At 44.9% G+C, this 18,394-nt stretch overlaps 1 protein-coding gene across 1 annotated transcript in view; it reads left to right on the top strand.

The window, feature by feature from the left end:
* The window catches only part of BLK (BLK proto-oncogene, Src family tyrosine kinase), a 147,897-nt gene that overhangs the window by 99,594 nt on the left and 29,909 nt on the right, over window positions 1-18,394 (top strand). The window contains exon 7 of the mRNA XM_073673898.1: window positions 11,255-11,404. Within this exon, the coding sequence (XP_073529999.1) occupies window positions 11,255-11,404 (150 nt within the window). The remainder of the gene's footprint in view (window positions 1-11,254; window positions 11,405-18,394) is intronic.

Consider the following 18,394-nt stretch of genomic DNA (forward strand, 5'->3'; position numbering starts at 1 on the left):
CTGTATACAGGGAGCTCCCCCTAGTGATGGTTACAGACAGGATCTTATCATGTATCTCTGTATACAGGGAGCTCCCCCTAGAGGTAACTGCAGACAGAATGTTATCATGTATCTTTGTACATAGGGAGCTCCCCCTAGTGGTGGCTGCAGACAGGATCTTATCATGTATCTCTGTATACAGGGAGCTCCCCCTAGTGGTGGATGCAGACAAAATCTTATTATGTATCTCTGTATACAGGGATCTCCCCCTAGTGGTGGCTGCAAATATAATCTTATCTTGTATCTTTTATACAGGGAGCTCACCCCTAGTGGTGACTGGAGACAGAATCTTATCATGTCTTTCTGTATACAAGGAGCTCCCCATAGTGGTGGCTGCAGACAGGATCTTATCATGTATCATTATGAGCAAGGAGCTCCCCCTAGTAGTGACTGCATACAGAATCTTATTATGTATCTTTGTACATAGGGAGCTCCCACTAGTGGTGGCTGCAGAAAAGATCTTATCATGTATCTCTGCATACAGGGAGCTCCCCCTAGTGGTGGCTGCAAACAGGATCTTATCATGTATCTCTGTATACAGGGAGCTCCCCCTAGTGGAGGTTACAGACAGAATCTTATCATGTATCTCTTTATACAGGGAGCTCCCCCTAGTGGTGGTTACAGACAGGATCTTATCATGTATCTCTGTATACAGGGAGCTCCCCCTAGTGGTGGTTACAGACAGGATTTTATCATGTACTCTGTATATAGGGAGCTCCCCCTAGAGGTGACTGCAGACAGAATGTTATCAAGTATCTCTGTATACAGGGAGCTCCCCCTAGTGATGGTTACAGACAGGATCTTATCATGTATCTCTGTATACAGGGAGCTCCCCCTAGAGATAACTGCAGACAGAATGTTATCATGTATCTTTGTACATAGGGAGCTCCCCCTAGTGGTGGCTGCAGACAGGATCTTATCATGTATCTCTGTATACAGGGAGCTCCCCCTAGTGGTGGATGCAGACAAAATCTTATTATGTATCTCTGTATACAGGGATCTCCCCCTAGTGGTGGCTGCAAACATAATCTTATCTTGTATCTTTTATACAGGGAGCTCACCCCTAGTGGTGACTGGAGACAGAATCTTATCATGTCTTTCTGTATACAAGGAGCTCCCCATAGTGGTGGCTGCAGACAGGATCTTATCATGTATCATTATGAGCAAGGAGCTCCCCCTAGTAGTGACTGCATACAGAATCTTATTATGTATCTTTGTACATAGGGAGCTCCCCCTAGTGGTGGCTGCAGAAAAGATCTTATCATGTATCTCTGCATACAGGGAGCTCCCCCTAGTGGTGGCTGCAAACAGGATCTTATCATGTATCTCTGTATACAGGGAGCTCCCCCTAGTGGTGGCTACAGACAGGATCTTATCATGTATCTCTGTATACAGGGAGCTCCCCCTAGTGGTGGCTGCAGACAGATCTTATCATGTATCTCTGTATACAAGCAGCTCCCCCTAGTGGTGACTGCAGACAGAATCTTATCATGTATCTCTATATGCAAGGAGCTCCCCCTAGTGATGACTGCAGACAGAATCTTATTATGTATCTCTGTATACAGGGAGCTCCCCCTAGTGGTGACTGCAGACAGAATCTTATCATGTATCTGTGCATACAGGGAGCTCCCCCTAGTGGTGGCTGCAGACAGGATCTTATCATGTATCTCTGTATACAGGGAGCTCCCCCTAGTGGTGTCTCAGACAGGATCTTATCATGTATCTCTGTATACAGTGAGTTTCCCCTAGTGGTGGCTCAGATAGGATCTTATCATGTATCTCTATATACAGGGAGCTCCCTCTAGTGGTGGCTGCAGACAGGATCTTTTCTTGTATATTTGTATACAGGGCGCTCCCCCTAGTGGTGGCTGCAGACAGGATCTTATCATGTATCTCTGTATTCAGGGAGCTCCCCCTAGTGGTGACTGCAGACAGGATCTTATCATGTATCTCTGTATAGAGGGAGCTCCCCCTAGTGGTGACTGCAGACAGGATCTTATCATGTTTTTCTGTATACAGGGAGCTCCCCCTAGTGGTGACTGCAGACAGAATCTTATCATGTACCTCTGTATACAGGGAGCTTCCCCTAGTGGTGGCTGCAGACAGAATCTTATCATGTTTCTCTGTATACAGGGAGCTCCCCCTAGTGGTGACTGCAGAGAGAGTCTTATCATGTATCTCTGTATACAGGGAACTCCCCCTAGTGGTGGTTACAGACAGGATCTTATCATGTATCTCTGTATACAGGGAGCTCGCCCTAGTGGTGGCTGCAGACAGGATCTTAGCATGTATCTCTGTATACAGGGAGCTCCCCCTAGTGGTGACTACAGAGAGAATCTTATCATGTATCTCTGTATACAGGGAGCTCCCCCTAGTGGTGACTGCAGACAGAATCTTATCATGTATCTGTGCATACAGGGAGCTGCCCCTAGTGGTGGCTGCAGACAGGATCTTATCATGTATCTCTGTATACAGGGAGCTCCCCCTAGTGGTGGCTGCAGACAGGATCTTATCATGTATCTCTGTATACAGGGAGCTCGCCCTAGTGGTGGCTGCAGACAGGATCTTAGCATGTATATCTGTATACAGGGAGCTCCACCTAGTGGTGGCTGAAGACAGAATCTTATCATGTATCTCTGTATACAGGGAGCTCCCCCTAGTGGTGACTGCAGACAGAATCTTATCATGTATCTGTGCATACAGGGAGCTCCCCCTAGTGGTGACTGCAGACAGAATCTTATCATGTATCTGTGCATACAGGGAGCTGCCCCTAGTGGTGGCTGCAGACAGGATCTTATCATGTATCTCTGTATACAGGGAGCTCCCCCTAGTGGTGGCTGCAGACAGGATCTTATCATGTATCTCTGTATACAGGGAGCTCGCCCTAGTGGTGGCTGCAGACAGGATCTTAGCATGTATATCTGTATACAGGGAGCTCCACCTAGTGGTGGCTGAAGACAGAATCTTATCATGTATCTCTGTATACAGGGAGCTCCCCCTAGTGGTGACTGCAGACAGAATCTTATCATGTATCTGTGCATACAGGGAGCTCCCCCTAGTGGTGTCTCAACAGGATCTTATCATGTATCTCTGTATACAGGGAGCTCCCCCTAGTGGTGGCTCAGACAGGATCTTATCATGTATCTCTGTATACAGGGAGCTCCCCCTAGTGGTGGCTGCAGACAGGATCTCTTCATGTATATTTGTATACAGGGAGCACCCCCCGTGATGGCTGCAGACAGGATCTTGTTATGTATCTCTGTATACAGAGAGCTCCCCGTTGTGGTGGCTGCAGGCAGGATCTCATCATGTACAGTACAGACCAAAAGTTTGGACACACCTTCTCATTTAAAGATTTTTCTGTATTTTCATGACTATGAAAATTGTACACTCACACTGAAGGCATCAAAACTATGAATTAACACATGTGGAATTATATACTTAACAAAAAAGTGTGAAACAGCTGAAAATATGTCTTAGATTCTAGGTTCATCAAAGTAGCCACCTTTTGCTTTGATGACTGCTTTGCACACTCTTGGCATTTTCTTGATGAGCTTCATGTGGTAGTCACAGGAAATGGTCTTCCTACAATCTTGAAGGAGTTCCCAGAGATGCTTAGCACTTGTTGGCCCTTTTGCCTTCACTCTGCGGTCCAGCTCACCCCAAACCATCTCGATTGGGTTTAGGTCTGGTGACTGTGGAGGCCAGGTCATCTGGCCATCTCTCCTTCTTGGTCAAATAGCCCTTACACAGCCTGGAGGTGTGTTTGGGGTCATTGTCCTGTTGAAAAATAAATGATGGTCCAACTAAATGCAAACCGGATGGAATAGCATGCCACTGCAAGATGCTGTGGTAGCCATGCTGGTTCAGTATGCCTTCAATTTTGAATAAATCCCCAACAGTGTCACCAGCAAAGCCCCCCCACACCATCACACCTCCTCCTCCATGCTTCACTGTGGGAACCAGGCATGTAGAGTCCATCCGTTCACCTTTTCTGCGTCGCACAAAGACACGGTGGTTGGAACCAAAGATCTCAAATTTGGACTCAGAAGACCAAAGCACAGATTTCCACTGGTCTAATGTCCATTCCTTGTGTTCTTTAGCCCAAACAAGTCTCTTCTGCTTGTTGCCTGTCCTTAACAGTGGTTTCCTAGCAGCTATTTTACCATGAAGGCCTGCTGCACAAAGTCTCCTCTTAACAGTTGTTGAAGAGATGTGTCTGCTGCTAGAACTCTGTGTGGCATTGACCTGGTCTCTAATCTGAGCTGCTGTTAACCTGCGATTTCTGAGGCTGGTGACTCGGATAAACTTATCCTCAGAAGCAGAGGTGATTCTTGGTCTTCCTTTTCTGGGGCGGTCCTCATGTGAGCCAGTTTCTTTGTAGCGCTTGATGGTTTTTGCAACTGCACTTGGGGACACTTTCTAAGTTTCCCCAAATTTTCGCACTGACTGACCTTCATTTATTAAAGTAATGATGGCCACTCGTTTTTCTTTACTTAGCTGCTTTTTTCTTGCCATAATACAAATTCTAATAGTCTATTCAGTAGGACTATCAGCTGTGTATCCACCAGACTTCTGCACAACACAACTGATGGTCCCAACCCCATTTATAAGGCAAGAAATCCCACTTATTAAACCTGACAGGGCACACCTGTGAAGTGAAAACCATTTCCGGTGACTACCTCTTGAAGCTCATCAAGAGAATGCCAAGAGTGTGCAAAGCAGTCATCAAAGTAAAAGGTGGCTACTTTGAAGAACCTAGAATATAAGACATATTTTCAGTTGTTTCACACTTTTTTGTTAAGTATATAATTCCACATGTGTTAATTCATAGTTTTGATGCCTTCAGTGTGAATGTACAATTTCATAGTCATGAAAATACAGAAAAATCTTTAAATGAGAAGGTGTGTCCAAACTTTTGGTCTGTACTGTATCTCTGTATTCAGGGAGCTCCCCCTAGTGGAGACTGCAGACAGGATCTTATCATGTATCTCTGTATAGAGGGAGCTCCCCCTAGTGGTGACTGCAGACAGGATCTTATCATGTATTTCTGTATACAGGGAGCTCCCCCTAGTGGTGACTGCAGACAGAAACTTATCATGTACCTCTGTATACAGGGAGCTCCCCCTAGTGGTGGCTGCAGACAGAATCTTATCATGTATCTCTGTATACAGGGATCTCCCCCTAGTGGTGACTACAGAGAGAATCTTATCATGTATCTCTGTATACAGGGAGCTCCCCCTAGTGGTGACTGCAGACAGAATCTTATCATGTATCTCTGTATACAGGGAGCTACCCCTAGTGGTGGCTGCAGACAGAATCTTATCATGTATCTCTGTGTACAGGGATCTCCCCCTAGTGGTGACTGCAGAGAGAATCTTATCATGTATCTCTGTATACAGAGAACTCCCCCTAGTGGTGGTTACAGAGAGGATCTTATCATGTATCTCTGTATACAGGGAGCTCCCCCTAGTGGTGGCTGCAGACAGAATCTTATCATGTATCTCTGTATACAGGGAGCTCCCCCTAGTGGTGGCTGCAGACAGTATTTTATCATGTATCTCTGCATAAAGGGAGCTCCCCCTAGTGGTGGCTGCAGACAGGATCTTATTTATTTTTATTTATTTTACTCAATTATATAGCGCAATTAATTCCACAGCGCTTTACAGACATTATCGTCACTGTCCCCAGTGGGGCTCACAATCTAGATTCCCTATCATTATGTCTTTGCAGTATGGGAGGAAACCGGAGAACCTGGAGGAAACCCATGCAAACACGGGGAAAACATGTAAACTCTTTGCAGATGTTGTCCCTATTTGGATTTGAACCCAGGACCACAGCGCTGCAAGGCTTCAGTTGCTAACCACTGTGCCACCGTGCTGCCCCCTTACCATTTATCTCTGAATACAGGGAGCTCCCCCTAGTGGTGGCTGCAGACAGAATCTTATCATGTATCTCTGTATACAGGGAGCTCCCCCTAGTGGTGGCTGCAGACAGAATCTTATCATGTATCTCTGTATACAGGGAGTTCCCCCTAGTGGTGGCTGCAGACAGAATCTTATCATGTATCTCTGTATACTGGGAGCTCCCCCTAGTGGTGGCTGCAGACAGGATCTTTTCATGTATCTCTGTATACAGGGAGCGCCCCCTAGTGGTGGCTTCAGACAGGATCTCATCATATACCTTGAAGAGCAGGGAGATCCCCCTAGTGGTGGCTACAGACAGGATCTCATCATGTATCTCTGTATACAGAGAGCTCCCCCTAGTGGTGGCTGCAGACAGGATCTTATCATGTATCATTATGAGTAGGGAGCTCCCCCTAGTGGTGACTGCATACAAAATCTTATCATGTATCTTTGTATAGTCATGGCCAAAAGTATTGAGAATGAGACAAATAGTAATTTTTCCAAAGTTTACTGCTTCATTTTTTGTAATGGCAATTTGCATATACTCCTGAATGTCAAAGAGTGATCAGCTTAACAGCAATTACTGTACTTGCAAAGTCAATATTTGCCCAGAAAATGAACTTTAACCCCCAAAGCACATTTCAACATCATTGCAGTCCTGCCTTAAAAGGAGCAGCTAACATCGTTTTAGTGATTGATCCATTAACACAGGTGTGGGTGTTGATGAGGACAGGGCTGGCGATCAATCAGTCATGATTAAGTAAGAATGACATCACTGGACACTTTAAAAGGAGGCTGGTTCTTGGTATCATTGTTTCTCTTCAGTTAACCATGGTTATCTCGAAAGAAACACGTGCAGCCATCATTGTACTGCACAAAAATGGCCTAACAGGGAAGAGTATCGCAGCTACAAAGATTGCACCTCAGTCAACAATCTATCGCATCATCAAGAACTTCAAGGAGAGAGCTTCCATTGTTGTCAAAAAGGCTCCAGGGCGCCCAAGAAAGACCAGCAAGCGCCAGGACCGTATCTTAAAACTGTTTCAGCTGCGGGATCGGACTACCAGCAGTGCCGAGCTCAGGAATGGCAGCAGGCTGGTGTGAGTGCTTCTGCACGCACTGTGAGACGGAGACTCTTTGAGCAAGGGCTGGTTTCAAGGAGGGCAGCAAAGAAGCCACTTCTCTCCAGAAAAAACATCAGGGACCGACTGATATTCTGCAAAAGGTACAGGGAGTGGACTGCTGAGGACTGGGGCAAAGTCATTTTCTCTGATGAATCCCCTTTTCGATTGTTTGGGACATCTGGAAAACAGCTTATTCGGAGAAGAAGAGGTGAGCGCTACCACCAGTCTTGTCTCATGCCAACTGTAAAGCATCCTGAAACCATTCATGTGTTGTGTTGCTTCTCAGCCAAGGGAATCGGCTCACTCACAGTCTTGCCTAAAAACACAGCCATGAATAAAGAATGGTACCAGAATGTCCTCCAAGAGCAACTTCTCCCAACCGTCCAAGAGCAGTTTGGCGCCCAACAATGCCTTTTCCAGCATGATGGAGCACCTTGCCATAAAGCAAAGGTGATAACTAAATGGCTCATGGAACAAAACATAGAGATTTTGGGTCCATGGCCTGGAAACTCCCCAGATCTTAATCCCATTGAGAACTTGTGGTCAATCATCAAGAGACGGGTGGACAAACAAAAACCAACAAATTCTGGCAAAATGCAAGCATTGATTATGCAAGAATGGACTATCAGTCAGGATTTGGTCCAAAAGTTGATTGAGAGCATGCCAGGGAGAATTACAGAGGTCTTGAAGAAGAAGGGGCAACACTGCAAATATTGACTTGCTGCATTAACTCATTCTAACTGTCAATATAACCTATTGGTGCTCATAATATGATTGCAATTATATTTCTGTATGTGACATAAACATCAGACAAACACTAATAAAAACCAGAGGCCAGCAGATCATGTGAAAATATAATTTTGGTGTCATTCTCAAAACTTTTGGCCATGACTGTACATAAGGAGCTCCCGCTAGTGGTGGCTGCAGACAGGACCTTATCATGTATCTCTGTATACAGGGAGCTCCCCCTAGTTGTGGCTGCAGACAGGATATTTTCATGTATATTTCTATACAGGGAGCTCCACCTAGTGGTGGCTTCAGACAGGATCCTATTATGTATCTCTGTATACAGAGAGCTCCCCCTTGTGGTGGCTGCAGACAGGATCTTATCATGTATCTCTGTATAAAGGGAGTTCCCTCTAGTGCTGATTGCAGACAGGATCTTATCATGTATCTCTGTATACAGGGAGTTCCCCCTAGTCGTGACTGCAGACAGGATCTTATCGTGTATCTCTGTATACAGGGAGCTCCCCCTAGTGGTGGCTGCAGACAGGATCTTATCATGTGTCTCTGTATACAGGGAGTTCCCCCTAGTGCTGACTGCAGACAGGATCTTATCATGTATCTCTGTATACAGGGAGCTCCCTCTAGTGCTGACTGCAGACAGGATCTTATCATGTATCTCTGTATACAGGGAGCTCCCCCTAGTGCTGACTGCAGACAGGATCTTATCATGTATCTCTGTATACAGGGAGCTCCCCCTAGTGCTGACTGCATACAGAATCTTATCATGTATCTCTGTATACAGGGAGCTCCCCCTAGTGGTGACTGCAGACAGAATCTTATCATGTTTCTCTGTATACAGGGAGCTCCCCCTAGTGGTGACTGCAGACAGGATCTTATCATGTATCTCTGTATACAGGGAGCTCCCCCTAGTGCTGACTGCAGACAGGATCTTATCATGTATCTCTGTATACAGGGAGCTCCCCCTAGTGCTGACTGCAGACAGGATCTTATCATGTATCTCTGTATACAGGGAGTTCCACCTAGTGGTGACTGCAGACAGGATCTTATCATGTATCTCTGTCTACAGGGAGCTTCCCCTAGTGGTGGCTGCAGACAGGATCTTATCGTGTATATCTGTATACAGGGAGCTCCCCCTTGTGCTGACTGCAGACAGGATCTTATCATGTATCTCTGTATACAGGGAGCTCCCCCTAGTGCTGACTGCAGACAGGATCTTATCATGTATCTCTGTATACAGGGAGTTCCCCCTAGTGCTGACTGCAGACAGGATCTTATCATATATCTCTGTATACAGGGAGCTCCCCCTAGTGGTGACTGCAGACAGGATCTTATCATGTATCTCTGTATACAGGGAGTTCCACCTAGTGGTGACTGCAGACAAGATCTTATCATGTATCTCTGTATACAGGGAGTTCCACCTAGTGGTGGCTGCAGACAGGATCATATCATGTATCTCTTTATACAGGGAGCTCCCCCTAGTGGTGGCTGCAGACAGGATCTTATCATGTATCTCTGTATACAGGGAGTTCCCCCTAGTGCTGACTGCAGACAGGATCTTATCATATATCTCTGTATACAGGGAGCTCCCCCTAGTGGTGACTGCAGACAGGATCTTATCATATATCTCTGTATACAGGGAGCTCCCCCTAGTGGTGACTGCAGACAGGATCTTATCATGTATCTCTGTATACAGGGAGCTCCACCTAGTGGTGGCTGCAGACAGGATCATATCATGTATCTCTGTATACAGGGAGTTCCCCCTAGTGGTGGCTGCAGACAGGATCTTATCATGTATCTCTGTATACAGGGAGTTCCCCCTAGTGGTGGTTACAGACAGAATCTTATCATGTATCTCTGTATACAGGGAATTCCACCTAGTGGTGACTGCAGACAGGATCTTATCATGTATCTCTGTATACAGGGAGTTCCACCTAGTGGTGACTGCAGACAGGATCTTATCATGTATCTCTGTATACAGGGAGTTCCACCTAGTGGTGGCTGCAGACAGGATCATATCATGTATCTCTTTATACAGGGAGCTCCCCCTAGTGGTGGCTGCAGACAGGATCTTATCATGTATCTCTGTATACAGGGAGTTCCCCCTAGTGCTGACTGCAGACAGGATCTTATCATATATCTCTGTATACAGGGAGCTCCCCCTAGTGGTGACTGCAGACAGGATCTTATCATGTATCTCTGTATACAGGGAGTTCCCCCTAGTGCTGACTGCAGACAGGATCTTATCATGTATCTCTGTATACAGGGAGCTCCCCCTAGTGCTGACTGCAGACAGGATCTTATCATGTATCTCTGTATACAGGGAGTTCCCCCTAGTGCTGACTGCAGACAGGATCTTATCATATATCTCTGTATACAGGGAGCTCCCCCTAGTGGTGACTGCAGACATGATCTTATCATGTATCTCTGTATACAGGGAGTTCCCCCTAGTGCTGACTGCAGACAGGATCTTATCATATATCTCTGTATACAGGGAGCTCCCCCTAGTGGTGGCTGCAGACAGGATCTTATCATGTATCTCTGTATACAGGGAGCTCCCCCTAGTGCTGACTGCAGACAGGATCTTATCATATATCTCTGTATACAGGGAGCTCCCCCTAGTGGTGACTGCAGACAGGATCTTATCATGTATCTCTGTATACAGGGAGTTCCCCCTAGTGCTGACTGCAGACAGGATCTTATCATATATCTCTGTATACAGGGAGCTCCCCCTAGTGCTGACTGCAGACAGGATCTTATCATATATCTCTGTATACAGGGAGCTCCCCCTAGTGGTGACTGCAGACAGGATCTTATCATGTATCTCTGTATACAGGGAGTTCCCCCTAGTGCTGACTGCAGACAGGATCTTATCATGTATCTCTGTATACAGGGAGCTCCCCCTAGTGCTTACTGCAGACAGGATCTTATCATATATCTCTGTATACAGGGAGCTCCCCCTAGTGCTGACTGCAGACAGGATCTTATCATGTATCTCTGTATACAGGGAGTTCCCCCTAGTGCTGACTGCAGACAGGATCTTATCATATATCTCTGTATACAGGGAGCCCCCCCTAGTGGTGACTGCAGACAGGATCTTATCATGTATCTCTGTATACAGGGAGTTCCCCCTAGTGCTGACTGCAGACAGGATCTTATCATATATCTCTGTATACAGGGAGCTCCCCCTAGTGGTGACTGCAGACAGGATCTTATCATGTATCTCTGTATACAGGGAGTTCCCCCTAGTCGTGACTGCAAACCAAATCTTATTTATTTCTATGTGGGGAGTTCACCCTCTAATTTGATAATTAATTTTAATGTCCTTTTGGTTCTGTCTTACTGGAAAATTTATATTCATGTTAAATTTCATTCTATCGGCTGAATGAATGTGTACTTTATGTGAAATATAGGATTATAATGCACTTTATTTTCCACCAGGAACCTACTCACTTTCTGTTCGGGATAAAGATGCTTCAAGAGGAGATCTAATCAAACACTATAAGATCAGGATGCTCGACAATGGTGGATATTATATCTCCCCAACTTACACTTTTTCCTCACTACAAGAACTTGTCAAACATTATTCCAGTAAGTGTATAATATATTATTTATATTACAAGACATTTTATTATGTAAGGTGAAGGTCAGAGGAGACCAGACATCAACTTTCTAATATGTTTTGTATTACATTTTCTTACAATTTCTTAAGAACTCCGCAAGCCGTCAATGTATAGGAATATTTTCGGCTACATGTACAGAGACTGCAGACACATATTGACTTAAAACTAAAAACTATTAAAATTTTGCCTAAATTATATTGTCTAGAAAATCATCTGTGTGCTAAATAGAGATAATGTCCCCCATGCTGCTGTATAATATCCCCCATGCTGCTGTATAATATCCTCCATGCTGCTGTATAATATCCCCCATGCTGCTGTATAATATCCTCCATGCTGCTGTGTAATATCCCCCATGCTGCTGTATAATATCCTCCATGCTGCTGTATAATCTCCTCCATGCTGCTGTATAATATCCTCCATGCTGCTGTATAATATCCTCCATGCTGCTGTATAATATCCCCCATGCTGCTGTATAACATCCCCCATGCTGCTGTATAATCTCCTCCATGCTGCTGTATAATATCCTCCATGCTGCTGTATAATATCCTCCATGCTGCTGTATAATATCCCCCATGCTGCTGTATAATATCCCCCATGCTGCTGTATAATATCCTCCATGCTGCTGTATAATATCCTCCATGCTGCTGTATAATATCCCCCATGCTGCTGTATAATATCCTCCATGCTGCTGTATAATATCCTCCATGCTGCTGTATAATATCCCCCATGCTGCTGTATAATCTCCTCCATGCTGCTGAATAATATCCTCCATGCTGCTGTATAATATCCTCCATGCTGCTGTATAATATCCCCCATGCTGCTGTATAATATCCTCCATGCTGCTGTATAATATCCCCCATGCTGCTGTATAATATCCCCCATGCTGCTGTATAATATCCCCCATGCTGCTGTATAATATCCTCCATGCTGCTGTATAATATCTCCCATGCTGCTGTATAATATCCTCCATGCTGCTGTATAATATCCCCCATGCTGCTGTATAATATCCCCCATGCTGCTGTATAATATCTCCCATGCTGCTGTATAATATCCCCCATGCTGCTGTATAATATCCTCCATGCTGCTGTATAATATCTCCCATGCTGCTGTATAATATCCCCCATGCTGCTGTATAATATCCTCCATGCTGCTGTATAATATCTCCCATGCTGCTGTATAATATCCTCCATGCTGCTGTATAATATCCCCCATGCTGCTGTATAATATCCTCCATGCTGCTGTATAATATCCCCCATGCTGCTGTATAATCTCCTCCATGCTGCTGTATAATATCCTCCATGCTGCTGTATAATATCCTCCATGCTGCTGTATAATATCCTCCATGCTGCTGTATAATATCCCCCATGCTGCTGTATAATATCCTCCATGCTGCTGTATAATATCTCCCATGCTGCTGTATAATATCCCCCATGCTGCTGTATAATATCCTCCATGCTGCTGTATAATATCCTCCATGCTGCTGTATAATATCTCCCATGCTGCTGTATAATCTCCTCCATGCTGCTGTATAATATCCTCCATGCTGCTGTATAATCTCCTCCATGCTGCTGTATAATATCCTCCATGCTGCTGTATAATATCCTCCATGCTGCTGTATAATATCTCCCATGCTGCTGTATAATATCCCCCATGCTGCTGTATAATATCCTCCATGCTGCTGTATAATATCCTCCATGCTGCTGTATAATATCCTCCATGCTGCTGTATAATATCCCCCATGCTGCTGTATAACATCCCCCATGCTGCTGTATAATATCCTCCATGCTGCTGTATAATATCCTCCATGCTGCTGTATAATATCCCCCATGCTGCTGTATAATATCCTCCATGCTGCTGTATAATATCCCCCATGCTGCTGTATAATATCCTCCATGCTGCTGTATAATATCCTCCATGCTGCTGTATAATATCCCCCATGCTGCTGTATAATCTCCTCCATGCTGCTGTATAATCTCCTCCATGCTGCTGTATAATATCCTCCATGCTGCTGTATAATATCCTCCATGCTGCTGTATAATATCCTCCATGCTGCTGTATAATATCCTCCATGCTGCTGTATAATATCTCCCATGCTGCTGTATAATATCCCCCATGCTGCTGTATAATCTCCTCCATGCTGCTGTATAATATCCTCCATGCTGCTGTATAATATCCTCCATGCTGCTGTATAATATCCCCCATGCTGCTGTATAATATCCCCCATGCTGCTGTATAATATCCCCCATGCTGCTGTATAATATCCTCCATGCTGCTGTATAATATCCCCCATGCTGCTGTATAATATCCCCCATGCTGCTGTATAATATCCTCCATGCTGCTGTATAATATCCCCCATGCTGCTGTATAATATCTCCCATGCTGCTGTATAATATCCCCCATGCTGCTGTATAATATCCCCCATGCTGCTGTATAACATCCCCCATGCTGCTGTATAATATCCCCCATGCTGCTGTATAATATCCTCCATGCTGCTGTATAATATCCCCCATGCTGCTGTATAATATCCCCCATGCTGCTGTATAATATCCTCCATGCCGCTGTATAATATCCTCCATGCTGCTGTATAATATCCTCCATGCTGCTGTATAATATCCCCCATGCTGCTGTATAATATCCCCCATGCTGCTGTATAATATCCTCCATGCTGCTGTATAATATCCCCCATGCTGCTGTATAATATCTCCCATGCTGCTGTATAATATCCCCCATGCTGCTGTATAATATCCCCCATGCTGCTGTATAACATCCCCCATGCTGCTGTATAATATCCCCCATGCTGCTGTATAATATCCTCCATGCTGCTGTATAATATCCCCCATGCTGCTGTATAATATCCCCCATGCTGCTGTATAATATCCTCCATGCCGCTGTATAATATCCTCCATGCTGCTGTATAATATCCTCCATGCTGCTGTATAATATCTCCCATGCTGCTGTATAATATCCCCCATGCTGCTGTATAATATCCCCCATGCTGCTGTATAATATCCTCCATGCTGCTGTATAATATCTTCCATGCTGCTGTATAATATCCCCCATGCTGCTGTATAATATCCCCCATGCTGCTGTATAATATCCCCCATGCTGCTGTATAATATCCCCCATGCTGCTGTATAATATCTCCCATGCTGCTGTATAATATCCCCCATGCTGCTGTATAACATCCCCCATGCTGCTGTATAATATCCCCCATGCTGCTGTATAACATCCCCCATGCTGCTGTATAATATCCTCCATGCTGCTGTATAATATCTCCCATGCTGCTGTATAATATCCCCCATGCTGCTGTATAATATCCCCCATGCTGCTGTATAATATCCCCCATGCTGCTGTATAATATCCCCCATGCTGCTGTATAACATCCCCCATGCTGCTGTATAACATCCCCCATGCTGCTGTATAATATCCTCCATGCTGCTGTATAATATCCTCCATGCTGCTGTATAATATCCCCCATGCTGCTGTATAATATCCTCCATGCTGCTGTATAATATCCTCCATGCTGCTGTATAATATCCCCCATGCTGCTGTATAATCTCCTCCATGCTGCTGTATAATATCCCCCATGCTGCTGTATAATCTCCTCCATGCTGCTGTATAATATCCTCCATGCTGCTGTATAATATCCTCCATGCTGCTGTATAATATCCTCCATGCTGCTGTATAATATCCTCCATGCTGCTGTATAATATCCCCCATGCTGCTGTATAATATCCTCCATGCTGCTGTATAATATCCCCCATGCTGCTGTATAATCTCCTCCATGCTGCTGTATAATCTCCTCCATGCTGCTGTATAATATCCTCCATGCTGCTGTATAATATCCTCCATGCTGCTGTATAATATCCTCCATGCTGCTGTATAATATCTCCCATGCTGCTGTATAATGTCCCCCATGCTGCTGTATAATATCCTCCATGCTGCTGTATAATATCCCCCATGCTGCTGTATAATATCCCCCATGCTGCTGTATAATATCCTCCATGCTGCTGTATAATATCCCCCATGCTGCTGTAAAATATCTCCCATGCTGCTGTATAATATCCCCCATGCTGCTGTATAATATCCCCCATGCTGCTGTATAATATCCCCCATGCTGCTGTATAATATCCCCCATGCTGCTGTATTATATCCTCCATGCTGCTGTATAATATCCCCCATGCTGCTGTATAATATCCCCCATGCTGCTGTATAATATCCCCCATGCTGCTGTATAATATCCTCCATGCTGCTGTATAATATCCCCCATGCTGCTGTATAATATCCCCCATGCTGCTGTATAATATCCCCCATGCTGCTGTATAATATCCTCCATGCTGCTGTATAATATCCCCCATGCTGCTGTATAATATCCTCCATGCTGCTGTATAACATCCCCCATGCTGCTGTATAATATCCTCCATGCTGCTGTATAATATCCTCCATGCTGCTGTATAATATCCTCCATGCTGCTGTATAATATCCCCCATGCTGCTGTATAACATCCCCCATGCTGCTGTATAATATCCCCCATGCTGCTGTATAACATCCCCCATGCTGCTGTATAATATCCTCCATGCTGCTGTATAATATCCCCCATGCTGCTGTATAACATCCCCCATGCTGCTGTATAATATCCCCCATGCTGCTGTATAATATCCCCCATGCTGCTGTATAATATCCCCCATGCTGCTGTATAATATCCTCCATGCTGCTGTATAATATCCCCCATGCTGCTGTATAACATCCCCCATGCTGCTGTATAATATCCCCCATGCTGCTGTATAACATCCCCCATGCTGCTGTATAATATCCTCCATGCTGCTGTATAATATCCCCCATGCTGCTGTATAACATCCCCCATGCTGCTGTATAATATCCCCCATGCTGCTGTATAATATCCCCCATGCTGCTGTATAATATCCCCCATGCTGCTGTATAATATCCTCCATGCTGCTGTATAATATCCTCCATGCTGCTGTATAATATCCTCCATGCTGCTGTATAATATCCCCCATGCTGCTGTATAATATCCTCCATGCTGCTGTATAATATCCTCCATGCTGCTGTATAATATCCTCCATGCTGCTGTATAATATCCCCCATGCTGCTGTATAATATCCTCCATGCTGCTGTATAATATCTCCCATGCTGCTGTATAATATCTCCCATGCTGCTGTATAATATCCCCCATGCTGCTGTATAATATCTCCCATGCTGCTGTATAATATCCCCCATGCTGCTGTATAATATCCCCCATGCTGCTGTATAACATCCCCCATGCTGCTGTATAACATCTCCCATGCTGCTGTATAACATCTCCCATGCTGCTGTATAATATCCCCCATGCTGCTGTATAACATCCCCCATGCTGCTGTATAATATCCCCCATGCTGCTGTATAACATCCCCCATGCTGCTGTATAATATCCTCCATGCTGCTGTATAATATCTCCCATGCTGCTGTATAATATCCCCCATGCTGCTGTATAATATCCCCCATGCTGCTGTATAATATCCCCCATGCTGCTGTATAATATCCCCCATGCTGCTGTATAATATCCCCCATGCTGCTGTATAATATCCCCCATGCTGCTGTATAACATCCCCCATGCTGCTGTATAATATCCCCCATGCTGCTGTATAATATCCCCCATGCTGCTGTATAATATCCCCCATGCTGCTGTATAATATCCCCCATGCTGCTGTATAATATCTCCCATGCTGCTGTATAATATCCCCCATGCTGCTGTATAATATCCCCCATGCTGCTGTATAATATCTCCCATGCTGCTGTATAATATCCCCCATGCTGCTGTATAATATCCCCCATGCTGCTGTATAACATCCCCCATGCTGCTGTATAATATCCCCCATGCTGCTGTATAATATCCCCCATGCTGCTGTATAATATCCCCCATGCTGCTGTATAATATCCCCCATGCTGCTGTATAATATCTCCCATGCTGCTGTATAATATCCCCCATGCTGCTGTATAACATCCCCCATGCTGCTGTATAATATCCCCCATGCTGCTGTATAATGTCCCCCATGCTGCTGTATAATGTCCCCCATGCTGCTGTATAATATCCCCCATGCTGCTGTATAATGTCCCCCATGCTGCTGTATAATATCCCCCATGCTGCTGTATATTATCCCCCATGCTGCTGTATAACATCCCCCATGCTGCTGTATAATATCCTCCATGCTGCTGTATAATATCCCCCATGCTGCTGTATAACATCCCCCATGCTGCTGTATAATATCCTCCATGCTGCTGTATAATATCCTCCATGCTGCTGTATAATATCCCCCATGCTGCTGTATAATATCCTCCATGCTGCTGTATAATATCCCCCATGCTGCTGTATAATCTCCTCCATGCTGCTGTATAATATCCCCCATGCTGCTGTATAATCTCCTCCATGCTGCTGTATAATATCCTCCATGCTGCTGTATAATATCCTCCATGCTGCTGTATAATATCCTCCATGCTGCTGTATAATATCCTTCATGCTGCTGTATAATATCCTCCATGCTGCTGTATAATATCCTCCATGCTGCTGTATAATATCCTCCATGCTGCTGTATAATATCTCCCATGCTGCTGTATAATATCCTCCATGCTGCTGTATAATATCCTCCATGCTGCTGTATAATATCCTCCATGCTGCTGTACAATATCCTCCATGCTGCTGTATAATATCCCCCATGCTGCTGTATAATATCCTTCATGCTGCTGTATAATATCCCCCATGCTGCTGTATAATCTCCTCCATGCTGCTGTATAATATCCTCCATGCTGCTGTATAATATCCTCCATGCTGCTGTATAATATCCTCCATGCTGCTGTATAATATCCTCCATGCTGCTGTATAATATCTCCCATGCTGCTGTATAATGTCCCCCATGCTGCTGTATAATATCCTCCATGCTGCTGTATAATATCCCCCATGCTG

This window comes from Phyllobates terribilis, unplaced genomic scaffold, assembly GCF_046119375.1.
Source record: "Phyllobates terribilis strain yellow unplaced genomic scaffold, ASM4611937v1 Scaffold_3__8_contigs__length_932513732, whole genome shotgun sequence".
NCBI lineage: Eukaryota > Metazoa > Chordata > Amphibia > Anura > Dendrobatidae > Phyllobates > Phyllobates terribilis.